General features: G+C 49.5%; 1 protein-coding gene and 2 long non-coding RNA genes across 12 annotated transcripts in view; 2 read left to right on the forward strand and 1 right to left on the reverse strand.

Moving 5' to 3' along the window:
* The first annotated feature begins 1,338 nt into the window (after window positions 1-1,338).
* LOC143841588 (uncharacterized) lies at window positions 1,339-16,257 on the forward strand. 2 transcript variants are annotated; one of them, XR_013232735.1, is made up of 4 exons: window positions 1,339-2,257; window positions 9,001-9,047; window positions 13,367-13,576; window positions 15,832-16,257. It is a non-coding gene; the product is annotated as an uncharacterized LOC143841588 (long non-coding RNA). The 2 variants fall into 2 exon arrangements; XR_013232734.1 differs by lacking the exon at window positions 15,832-16,257 and having other exon boundaries at window positions 13,367-13,823.
* Window positions 16,258-16,944: 687 nt separating this feature from the next.
* USP54 (ubiquitin specific peptidase 54) overlaps window positions 16,945-23,000 on the reverse strand; it is a 116,274-nt gene continuing 110,218 nt past the window's right edge. For 8 of the 9 annotated variants that reach the window (XM_077346054.1, XM_077346058.1, XM_077346057.1 and 5 more), the window contains 2 exons: window positions 20,746-20,935; window positions 16,945-18,297 (listed from right to left, as the gene is read on the reverse strand). In XM_077346054.1, the coding sequence (XP_077202169.1) occupies window positions 17,642-18,297; window positions 20,746-20,935 (846 nt within the window). In that variant the 3' untranslated portion in view covers window positions 16,945-17,641. The remainder of the gene's footprint in view (window positions 18,298-20,745; window positions 20,936-23,000) is intronic. The other variant, XM_077346062.1, reaches the window with a different exon arrangement.
* Window positions 18,295-20,935, forward strand: LOC143841587 (uncharacterized). The gene is made up of 2 exons (XR_013232733.1): window positions 18,295-20,168; window positions 20,438-20,935. It is a non-coding gene; the product is annotated as an uncharacterized LOC143841587 (long non-coding RNA).

The raw sequence follows: 23,000 nt of genomic DNA on the forward strand, positions 1-23,000 counted from the left end.
CCTATGAGAGAAGTGGGGCTGGGAGGTCTGTGAGAAGTAGAATGGTCCACAGTCACCCAGCAGGCCTCAGTTGCCTCTGAGCGGTTTAAAAGCGCCTTTTCTCCCTCTCCCCATGACAGACACCGTATGAGAGAAGTGGGGCTGGGAGGTCTGTGAGAAGTAGAATGGCCCACAGTCACCCAGCAGGCCTCAGTTGCCTCTGAGCAGTTTAAAAGCGCCTTTTCTCCCTCTCCCCATAACAGACACCCTATGAGAGAAGTGGGGCTGGGAGGTCTGTGAGAAATAGAGTGGCCCACAGTCACCCAGCAGGCCTCAGTTGTCTCTGAGCAGTTTAAAAGCGCCTTTTCTCCCTGTCCCCATAACAGACACCCTATGAGAGAAGTGGGGCTGGGAGGTCTGTGAGAAGTAGAATGGTCCACAGTCACCCAGCAGGCCTCAGTTGCCTCTGAGCGGTTTAAAAGCGCCTTTTCTCCCTCTCCCCATAACAGACACCCTATGAGAGAAGTGGGGCTGGGAGGTCTGTGAGAAGTAGAATGGTCCACAGTCACCCAGCAGGCCTCAGTTGCCTCTGAGCGGTTTAAAAGCGCCTTTTCTCCCTCTCCCCATGACAGACACCCTATGAGAGAAGTGGGGCTGAGAGGTCTGTGAGAAGTAGAATGGTCCACAGTCACCCAGCAGGCCTCAGTTGCCTCTGAGCGGTTTAAAAGCGCCTTTTCTCCCTCTCCCCATAACAGACACCCTATGAGAGAAGTGGGGCTGGGAGGTCTGTGAGAAGTAGAATGGCCCACAGTCACCCAGCAGGCCTCAGTTGCCTCTGAGCGGTTTAAAAGCGCCTTTTCTCCCTCTCCCCATAACAGACACCCTATGAGAGAAGTGGGGCTGGGAGGTCTGTGAGAAGTAGAATGGCCCACAGTCACCCAGCAGGCCTCAGTTGCGTCTGAGCGGTTTAAAAGCGCCTTTTCTCCCTCTCCCCATAACAGACACCCTATGAGAGAAGTGGGGCTGGGAGGTCTGTGAGAAGTAGAATGGCCCACAGTCACCCAGCAGGCCTCAGTTGCCCCTGAGCGGTTTAAAAGCGCCTTTTCTCCCTCTCCCCATAACAGACACCCTATGAGAGAAGTGGGGCTGGGAGGTCTGTGAGAAGTAGAATGGCCCACACTCACCCAGCAGGCCTCAGTTGCCCCTGAGCGGTTTAAAAGCGCCTTTTCTCCCTCTCCCCATAACAGACACCCTATGAGAGAAGTGGGGCTGGGAGGTCTGTGAGAAGTAGAATGGCCCACAGTCACCCAGCAGGCCTCAGTTGCCTCTGAGCAGTTTAAAAGCGCCTTTTCTCTCTTTCCCCATAACCGTAATGTGACCAGAAATACGGGGCCACAGGGCGGGGTAATTGCCATCCTTTCTTTTCAAAACGGAGTGCCCTTCAGAACGAGGTGGCTTGTGGGATCCAAAGGGGGGGGGGCAATCTATGGTCTTTTTAGCTCCGTGTGGTTCTGGGCAGTGTTCCCCAACCTGCGGGCTGCGGCCTGGTGTCGGGCCGCGAAGGCTATGGCGCCGGGCCGCAGCTCCCCCCCCCCCGCAGTAAAAAACTTCCCAGGCCGCAAGCTTGCGGCCCGGGAAGCTTCTTACTGCGGGTGGGCGGCGAGAGGGAATCAGGGCTGGGATTACCTATGGCTAGCTATATTTGCGGCCACTAGGGGGAGCTGTAAAATAACAGAGCTAATCTGGGTGGCCATACTTGAGGATCAGAGATCGGTGAGGGAAAGGGCCCTGGAGCCCTCCTTGGCAGGTTAAGCTTCTCCACCCCTTCCCAGCTTCACGCCTGGCGAAGAAGGCACTTTCAGTACACTTTCACTGCACCCCCACCTACCACCCTCACCCCTCAATGGGCACCCTGGGGATTTTGCCCCAACCTACCTTGGCTCATGGCCACTCAGGCCCCTGGTGAGCCAGCAGGCCTCATGGTCTGGGTCTTCAGCCTCTTCTTTTTGCCCAGGGGCCAAGTGACATGGCAGCAGTGGCTCCAGGAGATGGCCAGGCTCCCCTTTGACTTTCCAAAAGCAGGGGGCATGGCAGGACTCCAAAGTGATGCTCATACCTGCAGTGGTGGTGAGCACCCTGAGCTGGAAGAAGCCAGGGGGCAGCCCATGAGTGACCGCCAAGGGGTCCGTGTGTCTGCAGCCTAGGACTTGGAACTGGGTGACTGGACTGAGGCGGGTCAACACAACAGCCCTGATGTGGAGACGTTGCAGCGATTGGAGTATGTTGAAATGAAGCCGCAATCCAAAGCTCAGCTGGACGATCTGTTGGGGGCTACAGCAATGTTGTTCCTGGGAAAGGAAGGGAAGGCCAGGGCATATGCCCAACGCATTCTGGGGAAATATGCAGGTGAAATGGAGGATGAAGGTGTGACGTCGGTCGTGGCCTTGGAGGCAAGAGCTACCATGGCTTAGGTCCCCGATGTGGGGAGTGGCGGCCCAGATCCCAACCCCTGGGGGGGGGGGGCCCAGAGGTGCAGAAACTCCGCACCTATTTTGATGTTTGTAAGGGGAAAATAGAGGACCCTACGATTATTATAGGTGCAAACTTAAATGGACTCCAGGGAATGGTAGAGGGCAGGAAGGCCTGGAGGATCATTGTCCATGGGGTCGCGATGGGTCGGACACGACTTCGCACATAACAACAATAACAACAACGATTGTGCACTGATTACTGGGGCCCAAGGCCATTTCCACCTCAAATGTCTACCCTCTCCCACTTGTAAAGGATCTCTTGGTACAGTTAGGAGTGGATTGTGCACGGAGGCCCTGATTTGGACCGTTTTCGGAGTAGGAATTGAAGAAGGAAATTGGGAATTTACCTGCTGAAATCATTTTTTCCCATGCACTTGGGAGCCCCTAGGATGGGACCCCTTGGTCCAATCTTCTTGAAACGTGCAGGGGAGGTCAGGGAGGGTCTTCCCTGAGTCCTCTGCAAGTTTCACGGAGATTGCACCAGGGGGTCCCATCCTGGGGGCTCCCAAAGAACATTCCTCATAGAAGTTTATGGGGAAACAAAGAACCTGACACTCCATTCTATCCAATGGAGCAGATAGGGGCACCTTCTTTGGGAGCCCCCAGGATTGGACCTCTTGGTCCAATCTTCTTGAAACTTGCAGGGGAGTCAGGGAAGACCCTCCCCGAGCTCCCCAAGGAGTTTCAGGGGTTCAACTTACAACCCTCCCCCCAGCCACCAGGGAAAGCGGGGGAAGGATTTCCAATGCAAGTCAATGGTCCCATTGACTTGCATTGGCTCCAAACAGAGCAGACCAGGAAGGGACTCTCTCTCCCACTTCTGGCATGTAGATGCCACACTCCAGGCATGAGATGATGAGAATAGATGGGAAATGCTGCTAGAGCAGTTCCCCGATTCCCATCAGCTCCCCTGGGGGAAAGGGACACTGCATGCCAGAGCTGCAGGGGAAACCTGTGGCTGGCAGCCTAAGCAGCCTCCAGGTGAGAACTGCAGAACCAATGAGGTCCACTTAGTTCTCACCTGGTTTCTCCTGCAGAGAACAGGGGGGCCCTGCAGTGGTCTGTGGGGGAATATCCCTGCACCACTAGGAACCCTAGTGGTGCAGGGATGTCAGCCTCCAGGGGAAACCTGGAGATCCCCCCAAAAACCTCCTGTGAAGCTTTAAAGCTTCACGGCGCCTACGCACTAAACCGGAAGAGACTCAGAAAACAAATGGAGGAGCTCAGAGGAGAATCCGGGTGCTCCATCCATGCTGTAGACTCATCACTGGCTCTCTCATCCAGCCTCCCCCCCTCTAACAAATATAGAACAAGAGGAAGACTTGCTTTTCACAACCCAAAGGTGTCTCAAAACAGCTTCCAGTCACCTTTCCCTTTCTTCACTTAGGCCACCGCCTTCAACCACCACAACTTCACCTGCTCTACTCAGGCCACATTCTTTGTTGTTTTTTTTTTACTGAATTGCTATTATTTATTTGTGTTATTTATAGTCTGCTTTTCTTCCTGGGACTCAAGGAAGATTACACACAGTAAGTCAACACAATCAACAGGATGAGATGCCCAATAAATAGTGCAATAGGATTGGGATAGCAAAGATCTGGAACAGAGCTGAACTAAAAGTATACATTTTAACATGACACACTAACAATGCAAAATTTACATAGTAGGATCCTGCTTGATAGCAACAGACAGTATAAGCTATACTGGCATGTCCGGGGCTTTTCCAGGCCGCGTCTTCGTAGCTCTCTTCTGTACCCTTTCAATTTTATCTACGTCCTTCTTGAAGTGAGGCCTCCAGAACTGTACACAGTACTCCAGGTGTGGTCTGACCAATGCCGTGTACAATGGGACTATGACATCTTGTGATTTTGATGTGATGCCCTTGTTGATACAGCCCAAAATGGCATTCGCCTTTTTTACTGCTGCATCACACTGCCTGCTCATGTTTAGAGCTCTGTCCTTACCTCCATTTCCTGAACATTTTCCTTTTCTTTCTTAGTTCCTCTTGAAGTTCTCTGTTCATCCAAATAGGCTTCTTAGAGCTCCTGCAGTGTTTTCGTCTTTCTGGGATAGTCATTGATTGAGTATGCAATAGCTCTTGTTTGAGTACCGCCCACCCTTCACATGCTCCCCAGGAGCAGTTAAAGATTTAAACTTCCAGTAACACTTTATGCAACATACTGTATAATTTTTGCACACTGAGACAAATACAACTGCACAAATTTTGAACCACCTGTTTAAATCTCAACTAAAGATTCCCAATCCAAATTAGTATGTTTTCCAAATATAATTCCAAAATGATCTCCATTGATTTTTATAATTTTCTAAGTCCCTGACCTTAAACAATGCTGTGAGTATTGCCATTTTTGAAAAATCCAACAGTTTCATTATCCAGTCCTCCAGCGATGGGGTCTCCTTTGTTTTCCAAACCTTTGCTACCACCATTCTGTTGTTAAGGCATACAATAACAATACATTGAATTCTTTAGGTATTTCATCACTCATAATGCCTAATAGAAATAGTTCTCGTTTCTTTTTGAAGTTAACTTCCAACATTTTCTTAAGTTCTACATATATTTTATTCCAAAATTTAACCATTTTGGGCCACTCCACCACATATGGAAAAAGTTACATTCATGTATTCTACGCTTCCAGCATCTGTCAACATCCTGAAACCATTTTTCCAATTTTGACGGAGTTAAGTACCACCTAAAGTACATTTTATAAAAATTTTCCCTCAAATCATAACTATCCGAAAACTTAATTTGTTTCTTCCATAAGTGTTCCCAAGTCTCCATGTCTATTGGATGGCCTAGATCTTTGGCCCACTTAACCATAACTAATTTAACGCTTTCCATTTCAGTATCCCTTTCTAATAGCATTTTATAAGCCTTTGCTATAAATTTCTCATTCTTGTGTATTATCTCTATCTCAAATATGGATTTATTTAAAGTAAAACCCGTTGCTTTGTCTCTCTTAAAACATTCATATACCTGGTGGTACTAAAACCATCCATCCACTGCCTCGGCCATTTCTTCCCACCTCAACATTTTGATGCCTTCTTTTGAGTTAGTCAAAATATCTCTATATCTAATCCATTGATGTCTCATATTCTTTTCTGGTCTTTTAACTATCTCTTTAGGAGAAATCCAAAGTGGGGTACCCCTCTCTAACCTAACTTTATATCTATTCCAAGTCTGAAGTAAGGCTCTTCTTACAAAATGATTCTTAAAATCTTTATGTATCCTCTCTTTATCATGCCACATGTAAACATGCCATCCAAATCATCTTTCAAAGATCTAATAATCTGATATCATGCAATGTCACCCGATACTAATTTGACAGCCTCATTATATAAATAAAAATTTGGAAGAGACAGCCCACCTCTTCCCTTTAGATCTGATAAGATTCTAAAACTAATTCTTGGTCTTTTCCCTGCCCGAACAAAATTTTGAATATCCTTCTGCCATTTCAAAAAGTAATTTTTCTTAATTATAATCGGGATTGATTGAAATAGATACATCATCCTTGGAAGCACATTCATTTTTATAACTGATATCCTTCCTAACAAAGAGAGGTTGAGTTTATTCCATAAAGTTAGATCTTTCTTAATATCCTTCCATACTTTCTCATAATTATTACGGAATAGTGTTATATTATGATTAGTCAACCAGATACCCAAATATTTTACCTTTTTCACATCTCAAACCACTCATCTCCTGTAAATTTTCCACTTCTTCATACTTCATATTTTAATAAATAATTTTGTTTTACTTTTATTCATCTTAAATCCTGCTACCTGACCAAAGTCCTTAATAACTTCTAACATCTCATTCATATTGCTTAGAGGGTTCTCTAAGAAAAAGACCACATCATCAGCAAATGCTTTCAGTTTATATTCTTGCTGACCAATTTTAGTGCCCTTAATCCCTTGTTCAGATCTAGCCTTATTGCATAATACCTTAAGAACTAGTATAAAAAGCAGGGGTGAGAGTGGACACCATTGCCTCGTTCCTCTATATATACTAAATTCCTCTGCTAAATCACTATTTACTATAATTCTTGCCTTTTGCTCTAAATAAATTGATCTTATACTCCTCAAAAAGTGTTTCCCCATCTGCATCTTTTCAGACTTGCATCATAACATACCAAGAAATATTGTCGAATGCTTTTTCAGCATCAACAAAAATTAAGGCCATCTTCTTTTCACAATGTTTCTCATAATCAAGGATATCCAGTACTACTCTCATATTATCTTTAACATTTCTCTTTGGTAAGAAACCCGCCTGATCTTTGTGGATATACTCAGAATCTTTTTTCAATCTTTGTGCCATTATACTCATAAAAATCTTGTAGCCATTATTTAAAAGAGATATAGGCCTACAATTTTGCTATTTCCTCTTGATCCACATTCCCTTTGGGTATGAGCGTTATATTTGCCTCCTTCCATGAGTTCGGTATTTCACCAATTTTCAGTACCTGATTCATCACTTCAAGTAAAGGTTTTACCAATTCTTGTTTAAACATCTTATAGTAAACAGCTGACAAATCATCGGGTCCTGGTGATTTATTTAGTTTTTGCTTACTAATGGTTGTCTCCAACTCTTCCAAACTATTTAACATTTCCCTCTGTTCTTCAGTTAAACTTCTTATTTTTTGTTGTTCAATGTAATTCCTAATATCATCTATTTTGGGTTCTTCCTGTTTATAAAGATGGGAGAAAAAATTTACAAACTCACTCTTAATTTTACTTGGATCAAATATTAATTGATTCCCAAACCTAATTTTGTTAATAATTCTGCTTTCTTTACGTTTTTTCAATTTCCAGGCTAAAAATTTCCCAGGTCGATTCGAAGTCTCAAACGTTCTTTGTTTGAGACACTCCAGATTCCATTCTAATTCTTTATCCATAATTGTTTCCAATTCCTTTTTGATAATATTAATCTCTTTAACAATAGACCTAGATTTCTGTACTTGAAGTTGTTTTTCCTTATGCTGAATTAGTTCTAATAATTCTTTGTCTCTTTTCCCTCTTATTTCTAATAATTGCACTTTGGTTGATGAAGAAATCCCTCATGAACGCTTTCCCCGCATCCCATGCATTGCCTATACTTGTATCATTATTCCAGTTAATTTCTATAAATTCTCTAATTTTTTCTTTACCTTTTTCTATCACCTCCATATTTTTTAATAATCTCTCGTTCACTCTCCATCCCCTCATTTTCCTTCTACCCTCTTTATAGACAATTTCTATCACTTTATGATCAGAAAGGAACCTAGGATGAAATTCCATATCGATAGCTTCGTTCATAACTCTCTTTGTTGCCCAAATAATATCAATTATGGAATGGGAGTTAAATCTGTTTGAGTAGTATGTATATTCTCTCTGTCTTGGATTTCGCTCTCTCCATATATCCTTCAAACCTAATTGACTCACCATCTCGTAAAGGTTTTGGGGAAGTGATCCATCCCTTTTGTCTTTTCCCTTAACTTTTATGGTACTGTCTCTATCTAATCCTTTATCTAGGGGCTTTCCGCACCGGGATCTTTGTAGAAAATTGGTTGCTGAATGAAAAATCGCCATTTAAAATAGTGGAATTCGTCGTTATGCATACCTGCCTTTGTAGTGGAATCCAGTTGCGTTTTGTAGCGTTTCCCACAGGCTTCCGGTCTCGGCAAAAATCGCTAGCCAGGAAGCGCTATTGCCAAGCTCGTCCCGCCCCTGGCCGTCAAGCAGCCAATGGGTGGCCGTTAGCATGCTCCCAAACAGCCCCTTTCCCTTTAAGAAAGTTAAAAAAAAAAAGCACACCCATTGCAACGAATCTGTGTTGATTCGTTGCAACGGAGAGACCCATCCAGCTGCCTGGTGTGTTTGAGCTGTCGTTTCATCGTTGCCACGCTCCCTCCGAGTGAAAAAAAAAATCCCCCCCCCCTCTCACGGGCCCGATTTTCGGCCAAAAAAAGTGTAAAAAATAAAGGGAAAATACATCAGCAAACGGGCTTCTCTGTGTTTGTGCTTAGTGACTCTGGGGAGGGACTGAAGCCGGGGAAGCCTCTAAACAGAAAGAGGCTCGCTGGTGCGTTTATCCCCGCTCGCTCGGAGAAAAAAGAAATGGCGATCGCTTCGCCGGAAGATCAGAGGAGAGAGCCAGGGGGAGGGACTTTGTAGAAACCGCAACAATGTTAACGCACAGGTCTTTTTCGCTAGTGTTGCAGATTGGTTGCAGGAGTGTATCGCTTTCCGGAGGGTGAATCCACTTTTGGGGATTTCCCTGAAAGTGCTACAACGAAGCGCTTTTTGCGGATCGGTTTCAGGTGTGTGGCAGATTGTCAACGACGTTGTGCATAACGGCAAATCAATAGCGTTTTCAATTGGCAACCATTGTGCGATTTTGAAGGCGTGCGAAAAGCCCCCTAGTACTCCATTTGTAAAGGGCGCGTCCTTCCTGGCTTGCCAGACCACCAACCCTTCTTTTCTTTTCCCTCTCCAGGTACCTCGGGCTATGAAAAAATGACTACTGCAGGACCAGTCTTCAAGGTAAGTACAGGTTTATTCCAGCTCTTTCCACACCATGGATACAACACCACACCTAGGCAACAACAACCACCCTGCACCCTTCCTGTGACTCCTTTTATATACCTTTCAGGCCCCACCCCTTACTATATATATGTCCACGCCCTAATCACATTCCCTCTGTGCTTTGGGCGTTTCCCTTTTCCTCCTGTGCCTCCTGGACGCTCTCCTTGCCTCCTCCTGTGTCACCCTTGCACTGCCTTACCCGACGTCGAGCCCTTCCCCGTGGTGCAATCCCCAGTCCCTTGGACGCCTCGCTTGCCAGCATACTCTGCCCTGCCTTGTTTTGCTTTTCCCTATCCCGTCTTTCTAGTGTCCCTGATTTGACCGAGCCGCCCCTAACGGGCTCAACCCCACCCAGCACTCCCCGTACATCCCACCAATGCGCAGTCAGCGAGATGTACGCATCCTGCGCATGACATGACGTCCATATGTCCGACGTGAAGTAATCGTAGTACGACTAGGAGGCATGTACCAGGTGGATATGCGGCGGCATAGTCGGCGGAAATACACGTCAGCCAGACGAAAGGGGTACCCTCCCATGGCCATGAGCGCAGCTAGGTCATAGTTCGCGGCCCTTCACCCTGCCTCAAACCCCCCTTTTGACATGCCGCTGCCAGCCTGGGCAAGCATTTCCACCATGGTCGCTTGCCTCCCTCTAACTCCACCTGCTCCCTGAGCAGAACTCTTAGGGAGAACTCTGGAGGTGGAGGTCCCGGGGTAGACTCTCCAGCCTCGTGCTGGGAGGTTGTGCCTGTGCAGGCACCCCATTGCCAGCTTGTTTCTCCCCCTGAAGTAGGACAGCCTGGTGGTGCCTCTTCAGGAGGTTCATGGGGCCACTAGTCGTGTAGTGACGCTCCTGTCTTCCACGACTAACCCTCTGCCTACAGAGCTAGCACTCTGCAAAATGTGTTCCCTCCACAGTCTGGAAGTAATTCCAGACTTTGGAGCCTTTGGACAACGCAGGCTGGCTTGCAGCCTGGGAAGACCCCTGAGCTGCCTCCTGTGAGGAGCTCGGGCCAGACACACCGTGTCCTGAGGTGGGGACAGAAGGAAGTGAGAGAGGGGGAAAGGGGTCAAGATGGTGGGGCAGGGGGTGCAACCTCCATCTCTCCCTCTTGCACCACCTCTTCCATCTGATCCTGTTCCCCCCCCCCCCCCCAACTCAAGCCTGCTGGATCCTGGAGGAGAAAGGAGAGTAGACTGGTGGGCCAGTCCCTCACCTATCTCCTCCAGGGCTCTCTGCACCCCCCAAGGTGATGTCTGGGGTCATGAAGGACAAGTCATAGGTCCCCAAGGCTCACCCCAAGGGAAAGATCAGGCAACTCCTCCTGACGCCTCCATGCCTCATTAGCAAAGGGAGTGACACGAGGGGCTGCCTGATCAGCAGGCCCCACAGAAGTGCCAGCAATTACCCCTGCCTGACGCACCTTAGAAGGGGTTGCCCCGGCAGCTGCCTCAATAAAGAGACCCTTTCGGATGCTCTTTATTGCACCACTCTGGCCAGAGGTCGGAGTGGTGGAAGGTCGACCCAAGACTGGCCTCTTCTCAGGTGGGGGGAAGGACGCTTCCTTCCCCCTCTCACTCCCCTCCACCCCTCTAGTTTTCTGGTGGGCCTTTCCCCAGGGCCCCTTGCCTGACCTTCCTTCTTGCCACTCATGTTTCCTTGGACAAACTGTTTCTTCTAATCTAAGAGACAGGGAAATTTGAGGCCCTGCCACTAACTGCCCTAACACCTGTTTCTAAGGAAACCTTGCAACTTATAAAACCTCCCACCAGCTACCTGTTTAGATTATTTAGATAGACCCTAAACTGACCTGACTTCTATGGAGTTTTACTGTTCTCTCTAGGTTTCTTTTTTCTTTTTTAACTTAAGGAACCTGTCTGTACTGACTGGCCCTACCTAAGTTTAACTGGCCCTACCTAACCTACAGCAGGGAAAAATTAGAAAAAAAAACCTTTTTACACGTTTAAAGTGTTTTAAGCTACCTGAGTGTTACTAGCTAGAAGGGAGGCTGGAGCAGATTTGTGCACCAAGCACCCACCTGATCTGCTAAGAAGAACCCCTGAACCTGGTGGCCTCTAAATCAATTCCTGTCTTTACCAGGAAAGCTGGCCTTCAATAAGGCACAGCCCTTGCTGGTTTCAAGTTTTTTAAACTATTAAGAAAGTACTATTTTAGCCTAGATCCCAATTCACTGTTATCTTATAAAAATTCAATCCTATCTGGCTACTTAGGAAAGAAACTATCTATTCTAAAAATTAGTAGCACTTTATAATTTTTCCTAAAACTATGGATTTTGCTGCGTATTTAAAGGGTCACTCCTAATTGGGCACCCCAAGAAGAATGCAGCAATTCCCCCCAGGAAACAATCTCTAAAAAACCAACCAGCTGCCAGCCACCCAGGGCACTACCCCAAAGGTGGCAACCAAGAAAATCTGGCCCTGCAAGGCCCTAACAGCTAAACCAAACTAGGAACAACTACAATTCCCCCTCCCCAACTGAAACTAGCCCCCACAAAGAAACACCTACAACAACCAACCACCCAGCAGTCACCCAGGGCACGAAGCCCAAAGGTGGCAACTGAGAAAAACTGGGGAGAAAAAAACAACAATCAAATAACCCCCCCCCAGAACAATCAAATAACCCCCCAAAACAACCAGCAACAATACAATTTCAAAATACAAAGCCCTTAGCCCCCAAAATACTTTTAAACAAAACTCAAAGTGGCTTATATTCGCCTTCCCTTTCCTCTCCCCACAACAGAGACCCCACAACAGACACCAGGTGGGCCTGAGAGAGCCCTGAGATTACTGAACAAGAAGCATTGGTTCTTATGTGCCAGGAATCGCCAACCCCCGGGCCGTGAAAGCCTCGGTGCCGGGCCACAGTATCCCCCCCCCCCCCGTAGCACAGAGCTTGCTGAACGGGGAGCAAGGCGCCCTTTGAGGCAGGTGGGGCTGACAGAGCCCTCTGTGAGAGGAGCACTATCAGGGCTGTGGTGAGCTGTGGTGAGCCCAGTTGGCTACATGCAGGGGAGCAGGGAATCAAACCCAGCTTGCTGGATTAAAGCTGCCGCGCTTGACCACCTCACCAGGCTGGCTCTTACTGGGCTCCGATGGGCTGGCAAGGCTGCTGGCTCCACATTCCGTTGGGAACCCACTGGTGAGGGGCTCTGTTGCTCGGTGGGGGGACATGTTTTCCAGTGCGATAGGCAAAAGAGCAAAAAGGAGAGGGAAGCTCGAGGCCTGATGGTTGGGGGGCCTAGTGGCCAAGGAGAATGACTGTCTCTGCCTTGTGTAGACAGCCTTCCTGGTCAGGGTCTACCTGTCAAATATCCGTTTTAGGGGGAATTGCGGCAGTCTGTCTAGCGCTGCAGATTGCATCCTGCTCTCAAGTAGCAGGATCAAACACTGAAGAGAGTACTTCCCCATAGTGGAGCCACAAGATTTGCAACCCTCCTCACAAGGAGGAGCTTGATCCCAGTGGTTAGCATTGCTCCACTGGAGAAGATCTGGGTACAGGGACATTCCCTGCTTCCATCTCGATTAGGTCAGTGCATTGCCCTGCATGCAGGGATGCCCTTGATGTGTTCCAAAATGTCAGCTGGTACAGAAGGTTGCAGCCAGGGTGCTGACTGGGGTGGGCCCCCATCCCTCCAATGCTGGGCCATCCTGCACTGGCTCCCCATTTGTTTCTATGAACCATTCACAATGGTCGACCTGGCTTGGGACCAACCTACCCAAAGGACTCTGTTCTCTTGAGACTCTCCCCAACTGTTGGGGGAACATTCCAGGCCCTGCTTCAGATCAGACAGGTGGCAACACAGAGGAGGGCCCTCTCTGCCACGCCCTCAGCTCTGGGACTCTCTTTCCCAGAAAGACCTGCCTGTAAGCTCTTGTTGCCTTCCACCAATGGGGGAAGATTTTGTTCTCCACCGGGTGTTCCCCCCGTCCCTCCTTCCTCTTTTTATGTATGTGTATTTCCTGAAATAATTTTGTACTCTTTGATTAACATCACAGACAAACAGCAGTTTTGGCCTCCTCAGGGACACAAATTGTGGGTTCCTTTTAAATGTCCTTTGAGTTTTGGGAACAAAAAGTCTGAAAGGGCAAGAACAGCCCTATAGGGTGCATAGGATAAGCCTTCCCAATAGATTCTGATCGTTCAACCCTTGCTCCCCTCAAAGAATGAGCAGGTACACTGTTGTGGAGGGGAAAAAATCCTTAGTACAACATTCCTGGCTTTTTTCTTACCAACGATGTTTTAAATTTTCTTACAGACTCTTCATAATAAGCTTCTGTGATCGTCCTGGGTCATTTTGAGAAAATTCTTTTCTTTGGAATAAATGGTGCATGTATGACCTGGAACCTTAGGAGCAATTATTTTTGTTTAATCCAGGGGTAGTCAAACTCCAGATGTCCATGGACTACTACATGAGCCCCTGGTTTAATCTCTCAGCTGCCTTGGTGGCATTGCTGAGGGGAGAGAGGTAGTGTATGAATTTTGGAAATAAATATGTACTTAACTTCTGGTGTACTGAGATGCAACATTCCCTCCCCCTTGTTCATGTAACAAAAGAAAAGGTCAGGGTTGCCCAGGTTAAAAAAAACCTCTCCTCCCCACCTCCTGACAGGGCCTTTAAAATACACCTGTGTGCCAATATCTTTAAACCGCCCGTGGCGCCACGGGCGCCACGGACTAAATAATTCGTTAAGGGGTGTGGAGGAGGGATTAGTCCGTGATGAGGAAGGGTCCGGATTGGACCCTTCCTCACGACAGACAATCGGAGGGACCAATCGGCAGGCGCGAAGCGCCTGCCGATTGGTCCCTCCGATTCCCAGCCCCAGCAACTGCGAGCCGCGCATAGCGCGGCTCGCAGTTGCTCCCGGCCTGACGCGGTGAGAGGCGCAAATCGCCTCTTGCTGCGTCAGGCCCCCGCCCCAGGGAGCTCCCGGCAGTCGCGCGAAGCGCGGCTGCCGGGGGTTCCCTGCCTGGCGGCCTGACGCGGCGAGAGGCGCGAAGCGCCTCTTGCCGCGTCAGGCCGCCGCCCCCAAAAGAAGCCCGCCACCGCTAAAACAAGCCCGCCGCCGCCGCCGCAAACACAAGCCCGCTGCTGCAAAAAGAAGCCCGCTGCGCCCGCCGCCGAAAAAACAAGCCCACAGCCGCAAAAACAAGCACGCCGCCGCAACAACAAGCCCACCGCCGCTAAAACAAGCCCGCCCCCGCTAAAAAAACCCCGCCGCCGGAACAACAAGTCCGCCGCCGCCGCAAAAACAAGCCCGCCGCGCCCACCGCCGCAAAAACAAGCCCGCCGCCGCAAAACCAAGCCCGCCGCCGCTAAAACAAGCCCGCCCCCGCTAAAACAAGCCCGCCGCCGCTAAAACAAGCCCGCCGCCGGAACAACAAGCCCGCCGCCGCCGCAAAAACAAGCCCGCCTCACCCACCGCCGCAAAAACAAGCCCGCCCCCGCTACAAGAAGCCCGCCGCCGGAACAACAAGCCCGCCGCCGCCGCAAAAACAAGCCCGCCGCCGCCACCCCCAAAACAAGCCTGCAGACTCAGCGAGTGTGAGTACCTAGCGCCCGCTGCATTTGCCTGCAGCGGGCTTGATTACTAGTTTTACATAATTGTAAGGATTCTGTTGCTGGGCAGGCTGTTTTTGGTAGATCCATGGCAGCACAGTGATTGCACAGTAAACATAACAGTTTTTGACAATCTAAAACTGTTGACAAAGAAACTGCAAAAGGGATTATATTACTCATATTGAGAAAAGACTATTGAGCACTATCAAAAGCTGACAGATCTACCTTCAAGCAAGGCTAGACCTGCTGGAGCAGGGGTAGTCAAATTGTGGCCCTCTCGATGCCCATGGACTACAATTCCCATGAGTCCCTGCCAGCAAATGCTGGCAGGGGCTCATGGGAATTGTAGTCCATGGGCATCTGGAGAGCTGCAGTTTGACTACCCTTGTGATTGAGGTTATTGGACAGGGGTGTGGCAACAGGCCACACTGGCAGGAGAGCTCTGCAGGAAGGCTGGACTTGCCTTTTCCCCACAGCAGATCCAGCTCCTCATGAGTGACCTTCCCGTGGATGGTGGTGGAGATGAGGCTCCGTCACTTGCAGTTTCCTTGCTGGGGGAGACCTCAGAAGGGCTCTGAGGACAGACTTCCCTGAAGTTCCTCATTCTCTGGGCAGGCAGCCATTTCCAAGAGAAGCACAAGGACATCGGACTGCTTTATTGGCTTTACCTCCTGGGTTAATGCCAGACGTCTGTCAACGATAACCCATCAGAAATAAATGGGAGCCAGTTATTTGTAGAAGAATTAAATGAACGGACCTACTTTTCTCTAAGACTTCACTTGCATTGAGTCTCGCAAGCCCTGCAGGAGCCCCAGCCCAAGGCCTGCAAGTCCTCCGAAAGGGCAGGGCCTCTATGACTGGAAGAACCCGGGGTGCGGGTGGGGTGGCAGGCAGGCCTGGGGCATTTATTATGGGACTGCTCAATACTCTGGTTCCAGAATTTAATGTCATACGCAGATCTGGACAGGAGAGAAAACAGTCAGTGTCAACACTAGCGATGGAGGCTGCAGAGCCTGGAAGGGAACGAGGGTGGTGGGTGGAGCCCCAGGTGCCTGCACACGCGAGTGTGTGATGTCCTTGAGGCTATCAAAAAGTCCATCTCATTGACAGACATTCCTCAGATTATTTTATGTTTATAAATATTTCCTTTCTTAATTCAATAGTTCCAGGATAACTTCTTTTGCAACTGGCCCCTGGTCACTCCAGGTGCAGACTGAGGGCCTTTACGCACGGGGATCTTTGTTGCAAATTGTTTGCGGAATGAAAAATCGCCATTTAAAATAGTGGAATTCGTCGTTATGCATACCTGCCTTTGTAGTGGAATCAGTTGCGTTTTTTAGCGTTTCCCACAGGCTTCCGGTCTCGGCAGAAATCGCTAGAAAGGAAGCGCTATTGCCAAGCTCGTCCCGCCCCTGGCCGTCAAGCAGCCAATGGGCAGCCGTTAGCATGCTCCCAAACAGCCCCTTTCCCTTTAAGAAAGGTTTTTTAAAAAAAAAAACAGACCCATAGCAACGAATCTAGGTAGATTCGTTGCAACGGAGAGACCCATCCAGCTGCCTAATGTGAGCTGTCGTTTGATTGTATGATCGTTGGCACGCTGCCTCAAGTGATAAAAAAAAAATCCCCCCCCCTCTCACGGGCCCGATTTTCGGCTGAATTAATGTGTAAAAAATAAAGGGACTTGATTTCAGCAAACGGGCTTTTATGTGGTTTGTGCTTAGTGACTAAAGGTGAAGGACTGAAGCCAGGGAAGCCTCTAAACAGAAAGAGGCTCGCTGGTGCGTTTATCCCCGCTCGCTTGGAGAAAAAAAATGGCGATCGCTTCGCCGGAAGTTTGGAGGACAGGCTCAGGAGGAGGGACTTTGAAGAACCCGCAACAATGGTAACGCACAGGTCTTTAGCGCTAGTGTTGCAGATTGGTTGCAGGAGTGTATCGCTATCCGGAGGGTGAATCCACTTTTCTGGATTCCCCTAAAAGCGCTACAACGAAGCGCTTTTTGCTGATTGGTTTCCGGAGTGTTGCAGATTGTCTGCGACGTCGTGCGTTAAGGCAAATTAGTAGCGTTTTCAATTAGCAACCATTGTGCTATTTTGAAGCCGTGCGAAATGGCCCTGTAAGAACCAAATGACACAACTGTCAGAGGTGCAAGCGGAGAAAAAAGGATGAGGCCAGAGGTAAGGCGGGGGGCGGGGAGGGCGGGGGTGGAGAAACCCTTTGTTTCTAGATCCCTTGTTGTTTGAGCAACATGAAAGCAATTCATACACCACTCAATAAATAGAACTACCAGACGGATTTATTTGAAAAATACTTACAAAGGCCAGTAAGATTGACCCTAAAATAGTTAAAGTGATTCTGTGTTTACAAGGTTATACTTCACCATGCAGCTGTAACAGTCTTTGCTATCTGAAGCCATGTTAGTTTGCCAGGAGAACGGGGGAGGAACCCTGGCAGATCCCTGCACCCGTCCCTCGTGTCCGGCATGAGAGCACAAAGAACCCTCCGCCTGCCTCATTAGCCGGCCCGTACGGCCACTTTCCTTTCTGAGATGTGGGGGAGCCGTGTCCCCACGCACAACCAACTAACAGAGCACAGTCCAAACCAAGCAACAGGTTAACTGGTGGGCTGACTAGGACTAAAGAGACAGTTTGTGGTAGACAAGGGAAGATTTCATTGTCAACCTGGATGTAAATCTTTCTCTCCTGCCAGCGAGATGTACCCACGGAGAAGATTCGAGAACAGACCCATCAAACGGTTCCCCTGCCCCGCAACAGTGATTCAGCAATACAGAAACACAGTGTAATCCGCTTCCATTTACTGTTTGCGCTACTTTTAAGGTCAGGATTGGCACAGACACTAACTGGAGAGAGAAAACAAAACAATCCCACTCTCTGTCCGGCTATCAGTTGCCCTTCCATAGCTACAAGTCAGGGACCCGATGAAACGTCATCGGGGAGCCAACTTAGACAGAGGCCTCACCAGCCGCTGCCGGGCAGCTCAGAGGCAGCCACCATGCAAGCCAGCCGCTTCTGCTGTGCCTCAGCTGCGGATGCGTAAGTCTCGCCCATCCTGTGCCCCGGCAGCCTGGGCCTGGGTCCATGCCGAGGGATGTAGCTGCTCTGCCGCCAGTCTTCATCGGGGGGCATGTCAACCCTCCTTGGCCCTGGGGCCTTTGCCTGAGTGGGAGGCACAGGGCAAGCCTCGAGACCAACTGTGTCTCTCGAAGGCTCACGCACCATTCTCAAGGGATCGTAACCCATGTCAAGCAGCGGCCTGCAGTCCACAACATAAAATGCATGGCTTCCTTGCTGCCACAGCGGCTGGAGGAAATGCTCTCCTGATCCCTGCTTGGATTGGGCAGGACAACCCCAGTGAGCAGCCGGCTTGTCTTGCAGGGTTGCTGTTGGTCTGGCAGTGAGACTTGTCGGCAGGCAGGGGCCAGAGGCCTGGGCTGCTTCTTGCCCTCTTGAACGCTGGCAGGGGAGAGGCCCTGGCCCTCGAGAAGCGGGGACCTGCTGCCGCCTGAAGGAGAGGCCCCCATCGCTCAAGGCTGCACTTGGGTGGTCTTCACCTCGGAATGCCTCACTCCTGTCAAGCACAGCCAGAATGTTCTGGATGTTCTTCTGGCTTCCTGAAAAAGGAAAGAGAACAGAAATAAGTACGTAATTGTGTTTTCTGTGCCCAAAGCTGCACAATGGTGTGTCTGGGGAGTTACAATGGTATACAAAGATGCACATCTTGTGCTCTTGGCATGCTCTCACCCTTCCCAAAAGTGACCTTGGACTACTTCTTCCTGGGCCCAGAAGCACGAGAATTGTGGCTGACTAGCCTGAGCCCATTGGGGAAAGGCTGTGACCACACAAGTCACTTCAGTCAGTCCCCGGGGAAAGACTGCATGAGACAAAGCAAGGCGCCATCAGCAGCGTGCCCATTAGGAGGCCTCAGGTGAGTGCTGGCCGGTAAGCTCTCTTGCCTCTACTCGCTGCTGATCCCTAATCAAGGTCAACTGAGCTTCAGCCACAAGGAGTGCCAAGGCAGGAAGTGTCTGCAGCTTGGAGTGCTGTTCTGGGAACCGCCTGTGTGTTCACCCTGCCAAGGCTGGGCACAAAGAACAGTCCGGCTGGAACGACTCAGGCAGGAGGGTTCAGGAAGGCTGAAGGTGCCACACAGCTGAGCTGCACTGGGGGGGGGGGGAGTCAGTGGCATTTGGGGATTGCAGACACCATCAGTGGCCGTGCTGCGGCAGCAGATTTTAACCAGGCGCTGCTGAACCTGCGGGCCTAATGTGGATGGACCAGATGGACAAACTGAAGCTTCCAAAGCACACACGAAGACGGACTTCCTGGGTGTCTTCAGTTGTCAATACTGGAATCTCTCTTTACATCCTATTCTGTCTCCTCCCTACTGCTGCTCGGCTGTCTTCAGTTAATCCCCCCTCCCCACTCCAAGTGTTCCATATCAGCTGATTTAAAAATTTGTGGTCCCTTGAAAGCTGCTCTTCCTGTGCAGACAGGGGAGGGGAATTCATGCCACTCTCTGCTAAACTGGAGGCAGCATGAAATCTCTGGCAGGAAATCTCACCATGCAGATTCCCCACCCTCTCTCTCCAAATCATTTCAGGAAGAACCATGTATCCCCCTCTCCCCCCACTCCTTGGAGGAAGGGTGGGACAAAAATGACAGTCTGGGATCCGCCAAATGACCTGTGATTCTATACACCAGCCTTCATCTCCACTGGCTGCCCAAACTGGGTCTCTTCTTGTGGAGACCAGCATACCCCAGAATGAGGCCACAGGTGGGTCTGCCACTGGGAAACGCAACTGCCACAGGCTGAGTATCTCATGACAGGAGAGGGGCTGCTTTCTGGACAGCTGGGGCATGGCTCATTCTGAGCAGGCTCCCAAGGCAGCCAGGCCACCTTTTCTGTGCACACGGTGGAGCCCAGGGGTCTCCCAACATGCAAAGGCCAATGACCGGTTGGCACGTGCTGATATAGCACCCCCTTGGCCAAGGACTCCAGTTATGCCATCTGCAAGGCAGCCTACGATCAGACCGGGAACAAGCCATGCAGGGCTGTCAGTGCCATGAATGGGTCCTTCAGTGGCCAACGTGGATTCCAATAGTGAAAGACCTGAAGAGACGTGCCCCAAATCCGTCCAGCTTGCAAGTGTTTAGAAAGCAGACCCAGGCCAGCACACAAAGGGAAGGGAGTCCTGAAGATTAGGCATGGGGTGCGATCATCCTACCCACACGAGAAAGCAGGCCCAGCACCACCCCCACTAGAATGATGTCTGGCTGGGAGGGCTGGGAGGGTGGAGGTGGTCTGGGGAGTGAGGTATGTGGGAAGGAGGGAATACACTGGGGAAAAGACTCAAAACTCCTCTTCCTCCCCCATCTCTAACACAGGCCTTTACAGCATCCAGAGCACCATCTTCTCTGAGGCAGTCCAGACAAGCAGCGAGTCATACCTGCCTCTCGACACACCACTCATTCCCAAACTCCGGTAACTGAACTACGGGTAGAAAGTGAGCCTCCTGGGTGCATGCTGACCAGGCCACCACATGAACTTCTAAAGAAAATGCCATTATTCTAAAAAGCACACTGTGCATTTTTTGTTACATGTTCCCCAAGTTAGTGGTCATCAGCCAAGTCAAACGGTGTGCAGGGGGGGAGGGGGCACTGATCATTCTGTGGAAGAAGTTGGTTTTGATACCCCACTTTTCCCTACCCAAAGCAGCTTACAATCACTTTCCCTTTCTTTTCCCACAACAGGTAGGTGAGTCTGAGAGAACTCTGACAGGATTGCACTGTGAGAACAGCTCTAACAGAACTGTGGCCAGCTCAAAGTCACCCAGCATGCGGAGAAGAAGGGAATCAAACCTTCTCTTAACCACTGCACCGAGCTGGCTCTCCAGACAGCTGAAGAGGTCACAGCTATGCCATCACCAATAGGGTTGGCTGCTTCGGCGACCGCGGAAGCACCCAACCCTAAGAGCAAGCCAGCCCTGCCCGGAGCCTCGTGCCACAAGAGGAAGAAGCCCACATCTCTCTCGCCTCCCAACACAGGGGCCAGTCATTACCTGATGGTCTATGTGTCTTGCCCACCATGCTAGGCACTGGTGCATCATGGGAGAGGTGCTGCAGTTGGGCTGAATAGTGCTGGGGATCAAAGGGTAACACAGGAGGAGAATTGTGAGGGGAGGTGAGGGAAGCGGTGCTGGAGGAACGGTGCCTGGCTTCCACTGGCCTTTTCCTCTCACTGGACACTTCCTTTTGACAAAAGGAAAACAGAGCAGAAAAGAGGGTGATTAAAGACGGAACTGGGATCCGCTGGACAAGCAAACAGCTGGGCAGACCGGCGGGGAAGAGAGCCGCTCAAGGGGCCCGTTACACGTCCCAGAAGGTCTCTGAAAACAGACATTTGCAATATTTTCTTGACAATAATGTGATCAAAATAACTCAGACCAATTCAGTAATATTGGGGAGTTTGTTCACTAAAAATGAAAACACCAAGGACTGCATCAGAAGTTAAAAAATCAGTGTGCAGCTGGAAGTAAAGCTGGTTAGAGCTGGTTAGAGGTCGAGAGTAAAATGCCCCGGAAAGCAGAAATGAACACTGAAGTTGCTCAAGGACTGAATGGCAGAGGAGATTTCGCCAGCTGCTGAGGTTGTTAGTGAAAGCCAGGACGTTAAAAAAGAAACCTTCTGGCTTAGCTCTGCCCATCCTGTCGCAGGATGACAAGAACACCCCACCGTTTGCCAAATTAGGAAAGAGTGGATGGATGGATGGATGGATGGAATAGCACACCACTAACCTCTAGTTCTGCTAAATGGCTTAGTTGTGATGTGAGAAACAGGCCACTGCAAATGTACTTATGGCTTATTAAAAGCTTTTATGAATCAGCTTCCATGATTGCTCAAGACAGCAGAAACTGCTATCAAAGCAGTCGATCTGCTGCCAGTGGACCCTGGGTGGAATCCAGCTGGAGAGTTCCCACACGGGTTGGAGCACATCTTCCCTGGCCTTCCCCCTCCTTCCTCAAGCAGCCTGGGAGGGCCTGGAGATAACAGGAGGCTGCAGCGACAGGGAGGGGAACTGGGTCTCATGCCTTCTGCCCTATAAAGCGCTCTCTGTGGGGCTGCCCTGTGGGGGCAGAATACTGTGGTCTGGTTCTGAATGTTCATTGCTGAACAGCTTCCTAAATGTTTTGGGCTGCATGCACCTGCATTTGCATCTTCTCCCATGGCAACCTTCCCATCCCACTGGCTGACTCCTCTGCATGCCCCAGCCCTTTTATAAGTGGGATCTTGTAGCAGCCCCTGGCATGGCCTTCTCAGACTGTAATTGCAAAGTACCCTCCCAGCCGTTGCAGCTCAGGTGAGAGCTACAATTGAGCTGAACTTGGTTTATGAAGTCGAGTGTGAGCTTGGCATTGGATCCAACTAACCAAATCACAGTTTGTGACTGGCTGCAAAGAGAATCGGAAAGCGTGATGAGAAGGGGGCTTACAAATTTGTAATTGCCTTATTGCTAGAAAGTAGGTGTGCCCTGACAGTGTGATGGTTCTAGCTATTTCCCACCAGTCAACTCAGCTAGAGAGACATATAGGGAGAAGACAACCTGACAAGTAATTCTGACTGCCAAGCATGTCTCCTACAGAAATTTAGGGCAGAATTGAAGAGTGACATGATGGTGGCTTAGAAGAGACAAGCTATTTTTTATACTCCACTTTTGACTACCCAAAGGAGTCCCAAAGTGGCTGACAAACACCTTTTACTTCCTCTCCCCACACAGACACCCGGTGAGGGAGGTGGGCCTGAGCAAGCTCCAAGAGAACTGCTCTGTGAGAACAGCTGCAAGAGAACTGTGACTAGCCCAAGGCCACACAGCTGGCTACATGTGGAGGAGAAGTGTCAAACAGAGTTCTCCAGATTAGAGTCTGCTGCTTTTAACCCCTACATCACACTGGATCTTGCTGCATGAGAGTTTATATAAAACAATTGCATTCCTTTTGCGCAATACAAGAGCTTGTGGCACACAGCTAAATTAATGAGCAGTGGGCTATAACAGATAAAAGGAAGTCCTTCTTCATCCAAAGGGTTTTGGCTAGATATTGGGGGGGGGGGGATCACAGACAGAGCAGTTTGCCAGTGTAATCCCCCTTAGTGGTAGTCTCTAAGCAGCGGCTGGACAGATACTTAGCATGGATGCTTTAGGACATGGGTAGTCAAACTGCGGCCCTCCATGGACTACAATTCCCACGAGCCCCTGCTTTAGGATGATCCTGCAGGTTAAGTCCTTCAGTTATCTGGGGCTTCTTTTTCATTATAACCT

The sequence above is a fragment of the Paroedura picta genome, chromosome 7 (genome assembly GCF_049243985.1).
Source record: "Paroedura picta isolate Pp20150507F chromosome 7, Ppicta_v3.0, whole genome shotgun sequence".
Lineage (NCBI taxonomy): Eukaryota > Metazoa > Chordata > Lepidosauria > Squamata > Gekkonidae > Paroedura > Paroedura picta.